Raw genomic sequence first — 19,662 nt, forward strand, 5'->3', positions numbered from 1 at the left:
GAAACCAGTGTGCCACCCTATATACGAAATTTTTATACTCACGCTCTGAATACTAGAAAACTCTCTGCACTCGTTCAATCGATCAAGCAATTCGCTTCCATGGCTGTTTTCACACGATCGTACCCCATGGACGTCGACGACGAGTTAGCCGATGATCTCGACCGGATCAGTGCCCTCCCCGACGACTTGCTGCACGTCATCCTCTCCATCCTGGGCGACGCGACCATGGTCACGAGGACGGCCGTGCTCTCGCGGCGATGGCGACGCGTGTGGACCCATGCCCAGAAGCTCTCCTTTGTCGACACGGATCCGAAAATACGAGCCAAGCCGGGCCAGTTCGGTGGTTTCGTGGACTGGGCACTCGCCCAACGCGGCGATGATAACATACAATCTCTCAGTATCTCCATGCCCACCAGCGACAGCGCCACGCCAGAGCAGATCAATGACTGGCTCCGCTACGCCATGCAACACACCATCAAGACATTAAAACTTTGTTCGCCTTATCATTCAAGCTATGAGACGGATGATGATCACCCGCTGCCAATTCTCGAGTTGCCCAGCAATGCGAGGACGACGTCCATCGAGCTAAGACTGTCCTCTTTTCGGCTCCGACTCCCTGTGTCCCCGTCGGCAAGGTACGAAGCGCTGACAGAGCTAAACCTTAGGTCGATGTGTTTCGACGAGGAGGAGGCCGGTGCCCGCACCCTCGGTGACTTCGTGTCGACATGCTGCCCTCGCTTGCGTAAGCTCGAGATCTGGGGCCTGAAGAAGTTAACTCAGCTAGTTCTGTGTACCGAGGCACTCGAAGAGCTTGACGTTAACTACTCAAATGATCTACAGAAGCTGGACGTGAATGCGCCCAACCTACGGGTCCTCGGCATCAAACTCTTCATAATCAGCCTGCCGCTCATTGACGAGAACTCCAACAAGCACCTGGTGGTCGGAATTGTGGCACCGATGCTGGAGGAAATTGACATGCACATCTGGGCCGACCGTCACATGCACATATGCATATACACGATCGAACAAGCGTTCGCCATCTCAGGAACCTTGGCCTACGCATGCGCGGACAGTACTCGTGCAATACTGACTACGGTTTATGGCTCCTCAAGAACTGTCCTAACATCGAGCATTTAGACATATATCTTCGACACATGTTCTCCATGAATGGGCTCATTGACCTGATGGACAAGGGCGCACCTCGTCTTCACAAAGTCAGGAGCATGGTAATGAAAACATCTTACTTGTGGCCGGAACATCGTTTTGTGACATGTGTACGGCCGTTGCTCCTGATGTGTCCTGGCCTAAGATCGTTTTGCGTCAAGATTAGTGGTAGGGATAAGGTGAGTTGATTTCCTGAAATATATATCTAGTACTATGTTGTTCTCTATATAATTAGCTACTATATATATGCAATATCGCATCCTCAAAATACAGGCGGCTTACATTAATGCTTTTCTGTTTTCTTTATCCACAGATACCACTATTTGAGGACCCAAATACATTGGCGAACCAACCCAACATTACCATGGATTTCCTACATGAGGCAAGTATAATTGGCTTCACAGGAACAGATCAAGAGATGCACCTCGTGAGTTTCTTGTTTGGGTGCTCAACTTCAATCACGTGCATGACTATTCTGCCAGAATGTGATGACAACGACGATCCAAACCGTAGCCAACTACTAGAAATTCCATTTACTGGGCACGGTTGTTGGCATTTTCAAAGAGATAAATATACGTGGAAGCGAACGCAATATGAAGGTGCACAAGGGAAGAGTTGTGCATATTGAGATTTAACCATCCCTGTCCCTCCAACCAAGAGAACTGGTAGACCCGAGGGCTCGTTTGTTTTGCGATGATGCATCAAACATTTGGGGGAAATCCAAATGTTGTCCATGAAGACCTATGAACTACCGTATCATAAAGAAATAGACGTCTGAAATTTATCCACATCACTATGATTAAAACTTTTATTCACAAATTTAATAATGAGTAAAAGTTTTACAAAGAGTAAAAGTTTAACTCATGGAGATATGGATAAATCTCAAACGTTTACGGTAGTTTATATGTTTGCACTATATATGTGGTTTGCATCATGTATTTGCTTCATTTGTATCGTATGCATCAAGCAGCCCTCGTGTTGTGTTTCTAGTATAGTTTGTTTTTGACATAAAAAATAAGTACATATACTCTTGTCTTGGGAGTTCAGCGGACCTTTGACTTTTTTTTTCTTAGCAAACGAAATACATGTAGTTCAATTGGTTAGGTTTCTAGTGATGAAACTCGTCCACTAGAGTCTGATATTTATCTGCCGCATTGTCCGACTAGTATAAATGGCCAAATGAGCCACCCGGCCCGGCCCAATCTGAGATCAATCAGGCTGGCACGACCTAACCTACACGTCGGGTCGGGCTGGGTCCGCCCATGGGCTACACCAATGACCCAGACATGACCCAAAACATTTGGGCCGGGCCATCCTAAAGGCACAAAAACTCGTGAAAACCCATTGTGCTTCTCCTTGCAATAAGTCTATTTTTTCTCCCTCATCTCTTTGGGCCGTGTCTTATATGACTAGAATAAGTCTATTTGCATCCCTCTTCTCTTTGGGCTAGACTTTATATGGCTGAAATAAGTCTATTTTGTCTCCCTTATCAAATTTGACTCCGTGATCATTGGACCATGCCAGACCAGCCCACTGTTCCAAGGTAGAGACCCAGACACGATCCAACTTTCGGGCCAGGCCAGACACTAGTCGTGTCGTGCCGTGTCGTGCCTGAGCCAAGCCTGGGGCTAGGCCGTCGGTACTTGGGTCTTATGGCTATCTATACCGACTGCTTTTACTACGCCGTGGCCCGTCGATGAGTGAGGGGGTGAGATGGGATGCGGAGACCGGACGGCTGTGTCCTGTTCAATTCCGATCTGCATGCCCGATTGGATGCTCTAGTTGGGAACTCATCCGATTCCCCAGTTGTCTCTCTACAGTATAAACTCGTTAATCGATCGATCAAATCTTGATTACGTAAACTGTGCAGGAATTTCGCTCTCATGGCAACTTTCGCACGTGCTGATACCATGGATGACCACGACGATCCAGCCGATGATCTCGACCGGATCAGCGCCCTCCCCGACGACTTGCTACACATCATCCTCTCCAATCTGAACAACGCGACTACGGTGACGAGGACGGCCGTGCTCTCGCGACGATGGCGGCGCGTGTGGACCAATGCCCAGGCGCTCTACTTTGCCGATATGAATCCCAAACGACGACGGGCCATCAAGCCAGGCCAGTTCGGTAGTTTCGTGGACTGGGCGTTCGCTGAACGCGGCGACGCTGACATACAATCTCTCACTATCCACATGTCCTACCGCAAGAGCGCCACGCAGGATCAGATCAACGACTGGCTCCGCTACGCCATGCGACGCGCCGTCAAAGCTTTCAGGTTTTATTACTTTTCGAACGCACGTGATGGTCAGGACCTGCAGCTGCTGCCAATCGTCGAGTTGCCCAGCCATGCGAGGACGGCGTCCATCGTTCTATTTCTGGGTTCTTCCCGTCTCCGGCTCCCTGCGTCCCCGGCGGCATGTTACGAAGCGCTGACAGAGCTGAACCTTCGCTGGGTGTCGTTCGACGAGGAAGAGGGCGCCAGCGCCGGCGGCCGCACCCTCGACGACTTCTTGTCGACATGCTGCCCTCGCTTGCGTAAGCTGGAGATGTCAAGCCTGAAGCTGCTGTCTCGGCTAGTTCTGCGCACCGAGTCACTCGAAGAGCTTCGCATTTCCTACGCAAACGATCTACAATCGCTGGACGTGACGGCGCCCAACCTGCGCGTCTTCACCCACACATTCTGCTGGTACGGTTTAACGCTCGATGACTTCAACGCGCGGTCGGTGATCAAAATCGTGGCACCGAGGCTGGAGGAGATCGCCATGGACAACCAAGTGTTCATGAACACTCCAGATTTACATATACATGGCTTGACAAGCGTTCGCCGTCTTTGTGACCTTAACCTAACGGTGCATGGACAATACTGCAGCAACCGTGGCTACGGTTTATGGCTCCTCAAGAACTGCCCTAATGTCAAACACGTAGACCTTCTTCTTAAATCCAGCGTGTTCACCACGGACGAGGAGCTTGCTGATCTGACGGACGAGAGCGCACCCCGGCTTCACAAAGTTAGGAGCATGGTCTTGAAAACATCTAAGTTGCCGCACCACCATTTTACGGCAAGTGTACGGTCGTTTCTTCTGATGTGCCCTGGCCTAAGATCACTCTGCATCAACATTACTGAAAGGGGAAAGGTGAGTTAATTTTCCAGAAAATATTTAGCACCGTACTACTATTCTCTATGAGATTTACTACCGTCCAGCAGAGGGAGGCGGTACCAAATCCTAGCCGTCCGTTGGGACAGATTAAATGGTTGAGATTGCTCGGTACCGTGCGGTACCATTAGCCCTTATAGTGGTACCGTTTCTTCAAGAGAGGTGGAAGGGTAGTATAGACTTTTTGCATGTAAGGGCGAGACGCCGGCCTCTAGGGTGCGTGGTGGGGTGTTGATGGCGGCACCAGGCTGTGGGTTCCAGACCCGATGTCGATTGCGGCGGTAGGTAGCGAGGTGCGCTGCGGGGCCAGCATCGACGGATGGCGAGGTCTGGGGCCAGCGTTGATGGCGGCGGCGACGAGCTGCGGGGTTCAAGGGTTCGAGGTGGCGTGCAGCCTGCGAGATCCAGCCCCAGCTTCGACGGCGGTGGCGAGCATCGGGGTGTGTCATAGGGCTAGCGTCGGTGACGACGTGCTGCGAGATCCGATCCCGGCGTCGATGGCAGGGCTGCGGGATCCGCAGCCGTGTGCGGCATGTGTGGCCTGCGACTCTGCGAGATCCAGTCTCGGCGTCGATGGCCATGGCGGGCGGCTGCGGTGGCGGTAGGGGCGCTGCCGGCCGCGACAGCGAGGTGGCCGTGGAGAGGTCAGACCAGGTGCCACGGCAGTGGCGGGGGTGTTGGCGGCCGAGGCAGCGAATTGGTCGTGGAGTTGTCGGATTAAGCACCACGCCAGCAGCGACGAGTCGTCGGACCAGGCGGCGGCACCGGCGGCAAGGAAGAACTGCAAAGACGCGCATATGAGGGAGGAAACAATGGACGCAAGCATGCAGCGGGGTCCAAGAATGAGAATTTTTCTTTTTTGACGAAGAACTCAGGAACAAGATTAATTGACTCAATATTGGGAGAGATTTTTACTCATTCCCAATCCTACCCCTAAACATTGGATGGCCAGATTTGTTTCAGTACCTGGTGGTACTGGTACCTTGGGTACCAAGTGCTGAACAGTAGCAAATCTCATTCTCTATACGTAGTACTAGCTGAGCACAAAATTCTCTCTCTTAAACTGCCTACGTGTTTTTACGTTTTTCCTACTTTTCTTTATGAACAGATATCACTATTTAAGGACCGAGATACATTGGCGAATCATCCGAAGTTAACGTTGGAATTGCTTCAGGAGGTAACTATAACTGGCTTCACAAGGACGGATGAAGAGATAGACCTCGTGAGTTTGCTGTTTGGGAGCTCAAGTTCAATCATGAGCGTCACCATACATGCCACTGAAAAGGAGGATACAGAGAAAGTCTCGTTGAAAAATATTATGGTAGAAAATGATGACAACGACGATGATACAACAACTCATCAGCAACTACTGGAAATTCCATTTACTGATCACGGCTGTTGGCGTTTTCAAGGAGATGTATATAGCTGGAAGCGATACACAACAGAGGACGCACTAAGTGACTCAGTGACAAGTGGTGCCTGCTGAAATTTAACCAACTCTCTGTCCCAGATAGAGAGAATTAAACATCAGAGCAAGTTTAATAGTATAGCCCACTGCTAGCTTCAATTCATCTATAGTCAATTTAATAGCAAATTCATACAATAATTGCTTACTATACTATTCATATATGGTCCCACCTATCATACACACACCGCGTCTTGAAGTCCGTGCTACAGCTGGCTAATAGGGGAGCATATCCTATGCACACAGGCCCTCGCGTGTACACACCGTGTACACCAATTAAAATTTATCACAAAAAATTCTAGGAAAATTCATACATGTACTTTCAATAGTATTACATCTACGTGTAAAGTCGCATCTTCAAATTCATTCTACATAGAGAATAACAAAAAAGATAAAATTCTGACAAAATTGCAACCTTAAAACTGTCAGATTTTTTTTTGTTACGGCTAAAATATAATGAATTTGACGTTAAGATTTTAACCCTAGGTGTAATACAATTGAAAATATGTGTATGATTTTTTCTAGTTTTTTTGGTAACATTTTTTAGTTGGTGTGCATGTGTGTATACGTGAGGGCCTGTGTACATAGAATATGTTGCCTAGCTAATAGTCTGCTATTGTATTTGCTCTCAAAGGCTAGCAAGCTATTCGGTTGTGTTGCGAAGTCGAATCCAACATTTGTACTATGCTGTTGGGGCACCATTGCGTTCGATTTCTAGTATAGATCGATATTCTTTTTGGCTTAAAGATTATGTACAAATCTTCTCATATTCTGATCTTTGAATCTTGAAATTTTCTGTAGCAAAACTGAATAAAAACCTTAAACTGGCGTGGTGGTGTTGTGTTGATCACTCGCTCGGCCGTGTGCGCTTTATCCGTGCTGCCCAGGAAAACTCTTTTAATCACCGGGGTTTATACATGGCCTGACAAGCGTTCGCCATCTCCGCGACCAAACTCCATTGATTCATGGACAATACTGCTGCAACACTGACCACGTCTTATGGCTAATAAAGAACGGTCAAGAGCATCTTTTCTAGGTACCACGAGGTATTATGAGGTACGAGGTACCATGAGATATCAATCTAATCTAACCATTGGTTTAGCATGGATATGATCGGGCTAACAAAAATAAGGTCTCCTCTCTTCCATCTGCTCGTATCAGGTTGTCCGTGCCGGCTGTCTGCGCCGCGCCGCCGTCGCATCGAGCCCGCCACCGCCTGCTACCGTCGCGCGAATATGAGGTTGCTGTCGTGCATCGAGCCCGCCGTCGCGTGAAGATGCTTGAGCAATAGGAATTCTGAAGGAAGCTGAAGGTTGTCCAATCGAAGATGCTTGAGCAGTAGGAATTCTGCAAGAGATGGAAGTTTCTTCCAATTTATACAACTTCCCAATTCCCAAATCTAAGCTGATAAGATTTTTCACATAGGCTTTTGCAATCCAGTATGGGATTTTAGCACCAGCATAACCTGAAATCTTTAGGTTCTTCATATTAGAATTTGGCTCAAGGTTACCAAGAATGATTGAACAATCTTCTCTGCTGTTGGTGCCATCATCCTCTGACCATTCTAGAGATAATGAGCCGAGATGTTGTTTTTCCTTCAGCTTCACATTCTTGGCTTCGCATTCGAAGGTGCTTTAACTTTGCCAGTTTGCCCATAAAATCAGATGTGTGGAACAATACCGTTTTAAACAGATGCAAAGATCGTGCCCTTGGCCATATCTGACGCCCTCGACCACGGGGGCGGCCGGATCTGGTAACGAGGTGGCAGGAGTGGAGGCGCTAGGGAAGGGGAGGGGGAGGGCTCCATAGGATGAGGAGGAGCGGAGGAGACGGCAGCCGACGACATCGGCGTTCGTGCTCGAACGCGAACGGAGGAGATGGAAGCCGGCAACCGGCGGCATCTGTTCACCGTCGGTGGGAGAGAGAAGGGGAAAGCGACATACCGTACGGGAGAGGCGGGGGAGATCGCTGGGTTGGGTGTTATTGCGAAATTACCATCTTACCGGCTAGGCTGGTCCTAGCTGATCCAGCAGCGTCTTCGGTCGCTGGGCCTGGAAACATGGGCCGGACCACAACGGGTAAAGGAGGAGGAAAAAGTACACGGAAGGTCCCTCAACTTGTCATCGAGTTATAAAATCGTCCCCAACCATAAAACCATATATATGACATCTCTTAACTAATAAAAACCGGTCACAATAGATCCTTCGGTGATTTTGACCCCGGTTTGTTCTACGTGACGGCTGAATACAGGATGCCATATCGGCACACACTCTCTCTTTCCCCTCTTCTCTCCCTTCCTCTCTCATTTTTCCCCTGGGCATCGCTAGATGCCGCCGCCGCTCCGCTCCACTCTACCGGCCGCTCGACTCGCGATCGTACGTCTGGCCGTTTGCGACGACAACGGGGTCGCGCATTAGATCGGGAGAGATTGGGCACCGGAAGTCCGACGGCGGTGCCGGGGCTCGATTTCTTGTATCAGCGACAGCACGCTCGCCTTCAGCGCCTGCTCCGCCTCCGGTGCCGGCGAGCACCGCCGGCACTGGCGCGACGCGAGGGCGAGGACGTCGAGCACGTCGTCGGCGAGGCCCAGGCGCCCAGCTCGACGACCGGCAAGAGGTCGAGCAGCGTGGCCAGGTCGTGGTTGAGCTCCCGTAGCTCCGCCTCCATCTCGTCTGACTCCAGCAGCAGCCGCATCCGGCTTCGCACCGAGCAATCGGCGACGATCGCCTTGAACCAGGAGCACCTCCCGCAGGCACAGCGACGCCAACCGCGGCAACTCCCCGGCGGCGCCGCACAGCCTCGATATCTATATCAGCTCCCCTGCGGCGCCACACACTCATAATGCAAATGAAAACATTCAGTTCAGATCTATATCAGCTTTATCTGTCATGAATTCTCAGAAGCAGAACTGGCATGGTAAGCTGAAAGTTTGTTTCATCATTGCCAAACCGCCAAATCTAACAAAGTAAATCTAATGAACGAAAACACGAATATTTTAGAGGAAATATGATAACTGAATGTATCCATTACGCTGACACAGACCAATCACGAGCTCGAAGCATCATGACCTGCAACACTGAATGGCATGGTGGATCTAGCACAGTCATTGGGGATTCATTCTTCAAAGGATTCCAGTCCGACAAGCCCGGGGTTAGCACTGTGCATGAACAGAACAGATATAAACAGAGAAGAGTGAGATTTTTCTAAATCAGGGTACAAGAAAAGAAACTAGTCTGCATCAAGAAAAAATTGTACGCAAGCAACAATCGTATTGCCTACTGGAGCCATGGCAACAGAAATGATTTCTTGACGCGTCGATCTATCCCCTTCTTGCAAAGATGGTGACACCACAGAGATATTGGTTCCCCAACCTTAACAGGAGCAAGAGAGGACGATTCAAAACACACAGGAAAAAAACCATATACCATCGATCCATGAAAAAAAAAATCAAATTGAACATGTAGAAGGCAACATGAAAACACAGACCAGAAAGAAAAGATAAACCGCGGCACCCGCAGGTCATCCAACGCGGCCGCCAGTAGCTTAGACCGCCTCGAGATGGACGCGAACGAGGCGCGCAGGAATGGCGCGGGTGTGTCGACGGCGGACAGGTCGCGTGCCAGGCGGTGCAGCGACCGGAGCAGCTCCCTGTCGGACGGCCGCTCGCACGCCTGCCGCCGCCGCCCGCCCGCTCGCTGCAGAGCTCGTCCGCTGCGCGCTCGCGGCCGCTGCCGCTCTGCTCGCTAGCCCGCCGCTGCCGCTCCGCTCGCTCGCCCGCCACTGCCGCTCTGCTCAGCCCGCCGCGCACTCGCTCGCTGCCGCTCCCCTCCCCTCCGTCGGCCGCCGCGTGCTCATCCGCCTCCTCGGGTCGTCTCCATCGACCTCCTACGCCATGTCCCGGCGCAGGCGGAGGCAGCGCCGCCATCACCGCCGCCGCGTCGCCCGTCGCCGGCCGCCGACGCCCTCCTCTCCCGCCGGCGTCCTCCCCACCCGCTGACCAGCTTGCGCAGAGTGGTGAGAGAGAGAAGGAAGGGAGAGAAGAGGGGTGTTGACGTGGACACCCTGACATGTAGGGCCATATGAGTCCCACGCTGACTAAGCAACCACGTCGGATAAAATCAGGGTTAAAAACACCTAAGATGTAAAATGAACGGTTTTGTAAGCTGACGGATGTTGGTTTTGCGGGTTGGGAGACGATTTTATAACTCGATGACAAGTTGAGGGACCTTCGGTGTACTTTTTCCAAAGGAGGATGATCCGTTTGGGCGCATGCGAGATCTCAAGATGCATATGATGCGAGAACTCCAGGAAATGAGGAAATAGCGATAGAATTGGTCTCTGCATCCGTGATCCGTGCGTATCCCCTGTTCCACTGCACGGAAAGTTATCAGATGAGATTGGAGGCCGCTGTCATGTTGGATTCCTCTCTCATCACAACCGATCTACCCAGCCAGATGGCTCCATGAACGGCGACTCAGCCGGTAATCCCATGGCCGGCGGCTCATCAGCCGGTGATGTCGACCGGATCAGTGACCTTCCCGATGATCTGCTGCACCTCATCCTCTCATACGTGAGCGACGACGCGGCCGAGGTGACGCGCACGTCCGTGCTCTCGCGGCGATGGCGGCGCGTCTGGATTCATGCCCAGAAACTCTGCTTCGACGACGATCGGCAATCGAGATGGAGGAGGTTAGCCAACTTCGGTGGTTTCGTGGACTGGGCGTTCGCACAACGCGGCGATGCCGACATACAATCCGTCATCATCTTCATGTCCCGCCTCGACAGCGCGACGCCGGAGCAGGTCAACGAGTGGCTCCGCTACGCCGTGCGGCGCGTCGTCAAAACTTTCTGGTTCAATGCCTGCGATTCGACGCCGATCGGTGCGTGGTGGGCACCGCCACCGCGTGACCATGGCCACCAGCTGCCAACCGTCGAGTTGCCCAGCCATGGGAGGACGGCGTCCATCAACCTCAACCTGTCGTCCTACCCCTTCCGGCTCAAACTCCCGGCGTCCCCGGCGGCAAGGTACGAAGCGCTGACAGATCTGAGCCTCAGCTCAGCGTGGTTCGGCGAGGACGAGGCCGTCGCCGGCCGCCGCACCCTCGCCGACTTCATCTCGTCCTGCTGCCCTCGCCTGCGTAAGCAGATCATCGATCCGATGCGGTTGCCCCAGCTGGTGCTTCGTGCCGAGGCGCTCGAGGAGCTTATCGTTGCATCCACGCGAGATACGCAGACGATGGACGTGACGGCGCCCAACCTGCGCATCTTCGAACTCCACTACTTCAACAGCATGACATCAGTGACGAGCTATGGGGAAAGCATCGACTTGGTGGTCAGAATCACGGCACCGAGACTGGAGGAAATCGCCATAAACAACTCCACCCTGGAGATCGAGGACAACCTGGACCTGCGGATACATGGCCTGGCAAGCGTTCGCCGTCTCAAAAACCTCACTCTAGCGATGCATGGGCATAACTGCTGCAACACCGACTACGGCTTGTGGCTCCTAAACAACTGCCCTAACGTCGAGCACATCGATTTGAGACTTCGATACGAGATGCTCGCCACTCATGAGGTCGATGATCTGACGGACAATGGAGCACCTCGACTTTACAAAGCTAGGAGCATGGTCATCGACGCATGTGGATTGGATCAATATTTGGTCACAAGTGTGTGATCGTTGCTACTGATGTGCCCTGATCTAATATCACTTCGCATCTGTTTGAGAGGGTGGGGGTGAGCTCATTTCACTTCTAGTAATTTATTTAATTAGCACAATATAACAGCTCTATATATGCAAACTGCACCCCTCAAACACACCGGTAAGGCGTCGATCTGTACTGACGTTTTCTTTACTTGTATTTACTCTCCATCTACAGAGATCGATCATCCAAGGACCAAGATACACGGACGGACAATCGTAATATATCGTTGGAATTTCTGGAAGAGGTAAGATTAACTAGCTTCACAGGAACAGATGAGGAAATGGACCTCGTGAGATTGTTGTTCGGAAGCTCGAGTTCAATCAAGAGCATGACTATAAGTACCCCTGAAAAGGAGATAGCTGATACCTGTTCGGGAGACTTTTTGCTAGATTCTGACGACGACTATCCTTATTATCACCGACTGTTGAAAATTGCTCCACTAAGTCACCTCAGTCGTTGGCATTACAAGAGATTTGAATATACTTGGACGCGATATGCAACAGAGGACGCACGAGCGGTGGACGCTGAAGCCAATTCTCCCAGTCCAAGAACAGCGAGGGCTGTGAATATTGGAAAAGGAAAGAAAAATCAAAGCTAGCTAGGGTCATTCTTCTGATTTTGATTGTTTAAGTTTGAATCCAAAATGAATATTTAGGACATTCAAAATATTAAATAAAATTTGAGTTTTCAAATTGTCAGGGTTACGGATAATGTGGAGATTATGGTTACCCCATATCTACATGGCGGTTATATTCCAGTTGGATATACGGTACCAAATATAGATAGAATATCTTTATGAGGACTCGGGTTAGATTCTAAACTTGTATGTCAAGAAAATACCCGGGATCCTAATAGGTTACGATTGTATTTTATCTGTAATCCCATATGGACTGTACTTTGTAATACGGATCCCTTCCCCTATATAAGGAGGGGTCCGGGTTCCTCTCGGGGCGATTCTTTTTTCCAGTTTATACAATCAATAACACACTCGGTGGAATCATCCCCGGACAGGAGTAGGGTATTACTTCTTGAATAAGAAGGCCTGAACCTGTATAAAATCCTTCGTCTCCAAACCCATCCATTTTCCTAGCTTGATAGCCACCCCCTTTTATTATTGCCGAAATCTTGTTTCGACAGTTGGCGCGCCAGGTAGGGGTAGCGTCAAGTTCTCGCTGACTAAGTGCGATAGGTTTCATTTCTGGCATCAACGACTTCGCCTTCCCTCCCGGGCAGGCGTTCCGGTTCGGCAGCCTCAACTTCATCACCAACGACTTCGGCAAGATCTCTCTCCTTGATTCGGATTCAAACCAGTCGGGGAGAGACCAGGTCCTCGTGCCGTTCGGTATTCCGAACTCGGCCGAGGCCTACTCCAAGATTATCTCTCCCGAGTCGGCTTCAAACCACTCGGACGAGATCCAATTTACTCTTCCGCGACCAGATCAAGACGACGGGTCCTATCCCTCAATCCTGATGAAACTTCCTGATGATTTGGCCGCTGTCTTCAGAGTCAAGACATCTCCCACTCGAAGATCTAGGCGAGCTCCGGCTTCGGCCCCGATCCGATCTAGATCCAGGGAGGTTGGCGTTATACTCCAACCTCTTGGGACAGTCTCGACGGAAGAGTTGGATGGCTACCTCAGCTCCCCCGGCGTCAGTTCTCGACCAACCGAGATCTTCGACTACGATGACGCCCCTCTTCTTCGGCGTATTCATGGCTGACAACGAAACGGAGAAACAGCGCCAAGCTCGAGAAGCGGACCAAGATCGCGCACGGCAAGAAGCTGAACGTCGCCGACTGGAGGAAGAGCGACAGCGACAAGAGCGAGAATGACTACAGCGTGAGCAACAGGATCGCGAACGGATTGCAAAGGAGGCTGAAGATCAACGACAACGCGCCTTGGAATCTGGGTGGCGAGCGAGAGAGCTCATTGGGCAACAAGACGTCGATGGGACAGCGGTCTTTCGCACCCCCCAGCAGAACGCGGTTGCAGCAATCACTCTCCTCGACACCCTCCTCAAGGAAGACGCACTCAACCAAGCTGATCATGTAGTCAACATCTTGAACAGACGAAAACCATGATTGCTGCCTCGGTTCCAGCCAACTCCGCAAGCACCCGTACCCCGACTGGTAGCCGAGTCCCTCATCTTCGATTTCAAGACTATCACCAGCCAAGCCTCAGCATTGCCAGCGCCAAATCTAGTCGCAGGAGCAGGGAACATGATGAACGGTCCGTTCACTCGCCTCCCGAGTGATATAGGGAGCGCCGAGTTGAACGACCACACTCCCCACATCGAAGACGCCCCATCGATCTTCGCGACACCATCAACTAGCGCCGCGCAGCAAGAGGCCATCATTCACCGGATCGCTACGTCGACGACGTGGACGGAGTTGCTGCCTTCACAAGTGATCTGCGTCGAGTGGATTGGCCAGCCAGCTTTAAGCCGACTGGAATCGAGAAATATGACGGCACCACCAACCCTGAGTCTTGGCTCACCGTCTATGGTCTCGCAATCCGCGCAGCAGGAGGAGACATCAAAGCCATGGCGAACTATCTACCTGTGGCCCTAGCGGATTCTGCCCGGTCATGGCTTCACGGGCTACCCCGCGGCATGATCGGATCATGGGCAGAGCTACGCGACCACTTCATCGCCAACTTCCAAGGTACCTTTGAATGCCCCGGCACACAGTTTGATCTCTACAACGTCGTTCAGAAGTCTGGAGAATCCCTTCGAGATTACATCCGACGTTTCTCCGAACAACGCAACAAGATCTCCGACATCACCCACGACATCATCATCGCCGCCTTCACTAAAGGAATTCGCCACGAGGAACTAGTCGGCAAGTTCGGACGTAAACCTCCCAGGACGGTTAAGCAGATGTTTGAAAAAGCCAACGAGTATGCCAAAGCCGAAGATGCTATTACCGCATCCAAACAGTCGGGCATCACTTGGAAGCCAAAGAAGGATACGCCGACCGCAGGAGGGAGTGGAAGTAACAACCACAAGGATCGCAAGCGTAAGCCCGAAGAACTTGTGGCGACCACCTCTCCATCTTCCCGACAACGTTCCCGCGTCAACACCTTCGACAAGATAATGAACTCCCAATGCCCGCATCATCCCAACTCCAACCACGTGGCCAAAGATTGCTTCGTCTACAAACAGTTCGCGGAGCAATACGTTAAGAACGCACGTAAACCGTCAGACGGAGATCAAGGCACATCAAAGAAGAAAGATGATGAAGACGATGCCCCGACTGGTTTTCAAGATCATCGCAAAGAACTTAATCACATCTTCGGCGGACCCCTGGCTTATGAATCTAAGAGAAAACAGAAGCTAACAGAACGGGAGATCAATGCGGTTCAGCCTAACACGCCCCAATATCTTCAGTGGTCAGAGATAGCAATTAAGTTCGACCGCTCGGATCATCCCGACCGAGTGGTCCACCCGGGGCGGTACCCCCTGGTACTAGACCCAGTGGTTCGCAATGTCAAGCTCCGACGGACTCTCATCGACGGTGGCAGCGCACTCAACATCCTTTTCGCTAAGACCCTGGACGATATGCAGATTCCTCGCACAGAATTAAAGCCGAGTAATGCACCCTTCCACTTTGTTATCCCAGGATTGTCAGCTACACCACTCGGCCAGATCACTCTTCCAGTTACCTTCGGCACTCGGGAGAATTTTCGCACAGAAAATGTTTGTTTCGAAGTTGCTGATTTCGAGACAGCATATCATGCTATACTCGGACGACCGGCTCTAGCCAAATTCATGGCCGTCCCACACTACACCTACATGATGATGAAGATGCCTGGTCCTCGAGGGGTCATATCACTACGGAGCGACATTAAGCAAGCCGTCACATGTGACAAAGAAAGTCGAGATGGCCCAAACTCACGAGACTACTCTCGCCCGCAAAGAGATCCGACTGGCTGCGACCACGGCAAGCGAGGGAGAAGTGCTTGCAACCAAGTTGACGAAGACCGAAGAAAGTGATGCCAAGATGAAAAAGATTCCCTTAGATCCCTCCGATCCTGATAAGACTGCTGTAATAGGCGCTGAGTTAGATTGTAAATAGGAAAGCGCGCTCATCACCATTCTTCAGAATAATAAAGATATTTTCGCGTGGAAACCATCCGATATACCTGGTATCCCCAAAGAGGTGATTGAGCACTCTTTACATGTTAAGGAAGACGCCAAACCCATCAAGTAACGACTCCGCCGTTTTGCATAGGACAGGAAGGATGCAATCAAGGAGGAGTTAACCAAGCTGTTAGCAGCAGGCTTCATTAAGGAAGTCCTTCATCCCGACTGGCTGGCTAACCCAGTCCTGGTTCGGAAAAAGACGGGGCAATGGCGCATGTGTGTCGATTATACCGACCTCAACAAATCTTGTCCCAAAGACCCTTTTGAGTTACCTCGCATTGACCAGGTGGTTGACTCAACGGCCGGCTGCGAGTTACTCAGCTTCTTGGACTGTTACTCGGGATATCATCAGATCCGACTAAAAGAATCCGACTGCTTGAAGACCTCGTTTATTACGCCCTTTGGGGCCTACTGCTACATCACCATGCCCTTTGGATTGAAGAACGCCGGAGCAACCTATCAACGCATGATTCAAAGATGTTTTTCAACTCAGATCGGTCGCAATGTTGAAGCTTATGTTGATGATGTAGTCGTCAAGACCAAGCAGAAGGATGACATGATTGCAGATTTAGAAGAAACTTTTACAAGCATTCGTGCTTTCAAGATGAAACTAAACCCGGAAAAGTGCATCTTCGGAGTACCGTCAGGGAAGTTGCTCGGATTTATGGTATCTCAAAGAGGCATACAGGCCAACCCGGAGAAAATCAACACCATCCTCAACATGAAACCGCCAAGCTCCCAAAAAGACGTCCAAAAACTGACTGGTTGCATGGCGGCGCTCAGCTGGTTCGTTTCACGACTCGGCGAGCGGGGGATGCCCTTCTTCAAGCTGTTGAAGAAGACTGACAATTTCCAGTGGGGACCCGAGGCACAAAAAGCCTTTGAAGACTTCAAGAAACTTCTCACCACTCCACCAGTTTTGGTCTCGCCACGTCCACAAGAGCCGCTACTGTTATATGTGTCGGCAACCTCCCAGGTTGTGAGTACGGTCCTGGTTGTCGAGCGCGAAGAGGAAGGCCATATTCAAAAAGTCCAACGTCCAATTTATTTTGTTAGCAAGATTTTAGCCGACTCCAAGATAAGATATCCTCAGGTTCAAAAGTTATTATATGGTGTCTTAATTACCGTCAGGAAATTATCTCACTACTTTCAAAGTCACTCGGTCACGGTGGTCACATCGTTTCCACTCGGAGATATACTTCATAATCGCGAAGCAAATGGACGGATTGCGAAGTGGGCCTCAGAGTTGATGTCTTTGGACATATCGTTCAAGCCACGAACTTCGATCAAATCACAAGCTTTAGCTGATTTCCTTGCCGAGTGGACCAAGTGCCAAGAAGATATGCCAGAGGAAAAGATGGAACATTGGACTATGCATTTTGATGGGTCGAAGAGACTTACAGGCACTGGAGCTGGGGTCGTCTTGATTTCCCCGACTGGAGAAAGATTGAGCTACGTATTGTGGATAGATTTTTTTGCGTCCCATAACATGGCGGAATACGAGGCGCTACTCCATGGACTAAGGATTGCCATCTCTCTAGGCATTCGCCGATTAATCGTCCGTGGAGACTCTCAGTTGGTTGTTAATCAAGTCATGAAAGAGTGGTCATGTCTAGATGATAATATGACCGCTTATCGACAAGAGGTACGCAAGTTGGAAGATAAATTCGACGGACTCGAGCTCACCCATGTCCTCCGACATAACAATGAGGCAGCCGATAGGCTAGCCAATTTTGGTTCAAAACGGGAAGCAGCCCCTTCTGATGTGTTCGTAGAACATCTTTACGAACTAACCGTACCCAGAAAAGAAACAATTGAAGCCATGGATACTCAAGGCGTAAGCATGATCGAACCGACTGGAGAGAACCTCTCATAAAATTTTTGACCAAACAAGAACTCCCTCAAGACAAAAATGAAGCCGAGCGGATTTCCAGACGCAGCAGACTTTACATTATTCATGAGGCTGAGTTGTACAAGAAAAGTCCATCAGGAATACTGCAGCGCTGCGTGTCTTTGGAAGAAGGGAGACAATTGTTGAAGGATATACATTCTGATATTTGTGGTAATCATGCTGCCGCACGGACCATTGTCGGCAAAGCTTACCGGCAAGGTTTTTTCTGGCCTACAGCTGTGTCTGATGCTGACAAGATTGTGCGGACATGCGAAGGTTGTCAATTTTTTGCCAGACAAATTCATCTGCCAGCCCAAGAGTTGCATACCATCCCGTTGTCCTGGCAGTTTGTGGTCTGGGGGCTTGACATGGTCGGCCCGTTTAAAAGGGCAGTCGGCGGTTACACGCATCTCTTTGTGGCTATCGACAAATTCTCCAAGTGGATTGAGGCTAAACCGGTCATCACGATCACAGCAGATAAAACTAGAGATTTTTTCATTAACATCGTGCATCGGTTTGGGGTACCTAATCGGATCATCACTGATAATGGCACTCAATTCACTGGCGGAGCATTTAAAGACTTTTGTGAAGACTTCGGCATCAAAATTTGTTACGCCTCCGTGGCACACCCCATGAGTAACAGACAAGTCGAACGCGCTAACGGCATGATACTTCAAGGGATCAAAGCACGAGTTTTTGACCGACTACGTCCCTACGCTGGCAAGTGGGTAGATCAGCTGCCGTCCGTACTTTGGTCTTTACGCACTACTCCTAGTAGGGTTACTGGCCAGTCGCCGTTCTTTTTGGTTTATGGCGCAGAAGCAATGTTGCCGAGTGAAGTGGAATTTGAATCACTACGATTTCGGAACTTCAACGAGGAGGGCTATGAAGAGGGCCAAGTAGACGACATCAATCGACTAGAAGAAGCCCGAAAAGCAGCTTTGATTCAGTCGACTTGATATTTGCAAGGGTTGCGCCGTTATCATAATCGGAATGTTCGATCGCGAGCCTTTTTAGTCGGCGACCTGGTTCTGAGGAAAATTCAAACAACACAGGATCGGCATAAATTATCTCCCTTATGGGAAGGACCGTTCATAATTGCTGAAGTCACTCGGCCATGTTCTTATCGACTCAAGCGCGAAGACGGTACTCTCATCAACAATTCTTGGAATATTGAACACCTTCGTCGATTTTATGCTTAGGCATTTCGTTTGTATCTTTCCTCTTTGACTGCTAACTTAAAGTTTTTCCTTGAAGTTTTCAGTCAGGGGGCTACTATGATAATAATGGAGTGTGATTTTTATCAATTCAATTTGCTTACTTGATTTACCATTGCCCTGTTTGGTCTTTCGACTTAGCCAATGTGGACTGAAGGTTTTTAATAGCTTTTGCGGGTTTTAGGCTCAATAAGGCTTGACAAAGGCTTTTAAGAAATCAGAAGCTAGGTATGGAACACCAAGCATAGCATAAATTCATCAGTATTGTACAAATTGAGCCTCCACCATCATTAATCATCAAAACCATCTGTACATTAATCAGTATCAGTCTTTTCATCATCAGAATTATCAGGACCAGTCGGTCGAAGATCGGTGTCCTGAAATCTCTCAACTACATCAACTGCTATCTTATCAGCAGATTTTTGTGCATCGCTGATGAGGTCAAGAGCAGCTTCCTCGCTCGTCCCGTCTGCAAAGCCATTGATGGCATCAACGTCAACCCTCGGATAAAGAGATTTGGTCATCGTCAACGCCAGACTTGCTCCCATACTTCCAGCTTTTTGATGCTCTTGAAATATGTATCCGGAGCAACTCTCAGCTTGTCAAAAATTTCAGAAGCATCAAGTGCACTCGGGCCGTGGTTATTGAAGAACATCGCTTGAACAATTGGGGCAGCAGCGTTAGCAACCTCATCCCGGGCTACTTCAAATTTTTTGATCTTGCCAACTAGGACGTCGAATTGAGCTTGAGACTTGATCTTGCGGTCTGCATCAACAGATTCACATTAATGAATCAGCATATAGAAGATAATGGCTTTTGAAGTGTTGATTATTGGTACCTTCAACCTCCTTTAAAGCCGAATCCCTCTGTCTTGCCGGCTCAGCCTTGTCATTTTCCAGAGTTTGGATCTGCTTCTCTA

General features: G+C 50.1%; 4 protein-coding genes and 3 non-coding genes across 9 annotated transcripts; 3 read left to right on the plus strand and 4 right to left on the minus strand.

Annotated features, from left to right (window-relative positions):
• Positions 1-99: 99 nt before the first annotated feature.
• LOC127765546 (F-box/LRR-repeat protein At3g03360-like) lies at positions 100-1,792 on the plus strand. Its single transcript, XM_052290462.1, has 3 exons — positions 100-575; positions 1,046-1,343; positions 1,478-1,792. The coding sequence occupies exons 1-3, from the start codon at positions 100-102 to the stop codon at positions 1,790-1,792; spliced, it is 1,089 nt and encodes a 362-aa protein (XP_052146422.1).
• A 1,282-nt stretch (positions 1,793-3,074) lies between these two features.
• On the plus strand, positions 3,075-5,808 carry LOC127765649 (uncharacterized). The gene is made up of 3 exons (XM_052290589.1): positions 3,075-4,301; positions 4,538-4,762; positions 5,431-5,808. Exons 1-3 carry the CDS (start codon positions 3,075-3,077, stop codon positions 5,806-5,808), a joined length of 1,830 nt encoding a protein of 609 aa, XP_052146549.1.
• Positions 5,809-7,895: 2,087 nt separating this feature from the next.
• Positions 7,896-9,812, minus strand: LOC127765710 (uncharacterized). Of its 3 annotated transcripts, XM_052290652.1 has the most exons (4): positions 9,274-9,812; positions 9,063-9,158; positions 8,830-8,944; positions 7,896-8,607 (listed from the first exon to the last, which is right to left on the minus strand). In XM_052290652.1, the coding sequence occupies exons 1-4, from the start codon at positions 9,710-9,712 to the stop codon at positions 8,139-8,141; spliced, it is 1,119 nt and encodes a 372-aa protein (XP_052146612.1). In that variant the 5' UTR covers positions 9,713-9,812; the 3' UTR covers positions 7,896-8,138. The 3 variants fall into 3 exon arrangements, 1 of the variants encoding a protein (XP_052146612.1); XR_008016148.1 differs by having other exon boundaries at positions 7,896-8,944; positions 9,067-9,158; XR_008016149.1 differs by having other exon boundaries at positions 7,896-8,944; positions 9,043-9,158.
• Positions 8,643-8,736, minus strand: LOC127769160 (small nucleolar RNA Z223). Its single transcript, XR_008016726.1, has one exon. It is a non-coding gene; the product is annotated as a small nucleolar RNA Z223 (small nucleolar RNA).
• Positions 8,803-8,952, minus strand: LOC127769127 (small nucleolar RNA snoR134). Its single transcript, XR_008016695.1, has one exon. It is a non-coding gene; the product is annotated as a small nucleolar RNA snoR134 (small nucleolar RNA).
• Positions 9,037-9,165, minus strand: LOC127769114 (small nucleolar RNA snoR111). Its single transcript, XR_008016683.1, has one exon. It is a non-coding gene; the product is annotated as a small nucleolar RNA snoR111 (small nucleolar RNA).
• Positions 9,813-10,160: 348 nt separating the features above from the next.
• On the plus strand, positions 10,161-11,508 carry LOC127768611 (F-box/LRR-repeat protein 13-like). The gene has a single exon (XM_052294224.1). It carries the CDS (start codon positions 10,250-10,252, stop codon positions 11,462-11,464), a length of 1,215 nt encoding a protein of 404 aa, XP_052150184.1. The 5' UTR covers positions 10,161-10,249; the 3' UTR covers positions 11,465-11,508.
• The last annotated feature ends 8,154 nt before the right edge of the window (positions 11,509-19,662 follow it).

This window comes from Oryza glaberrima, chromosome 3, assembly GCF_000147395.1.
Source record: "Oryza glaberrima chromosome 3, OglaRS2, whole genome shotgun sequence".
Taxonomy (NCBI): Eukaryota; Viridiplantae; Streptophyta; class Magnoliopsida; order Poales; family Poaceae; genus Oryza; species Oryza glaberrima.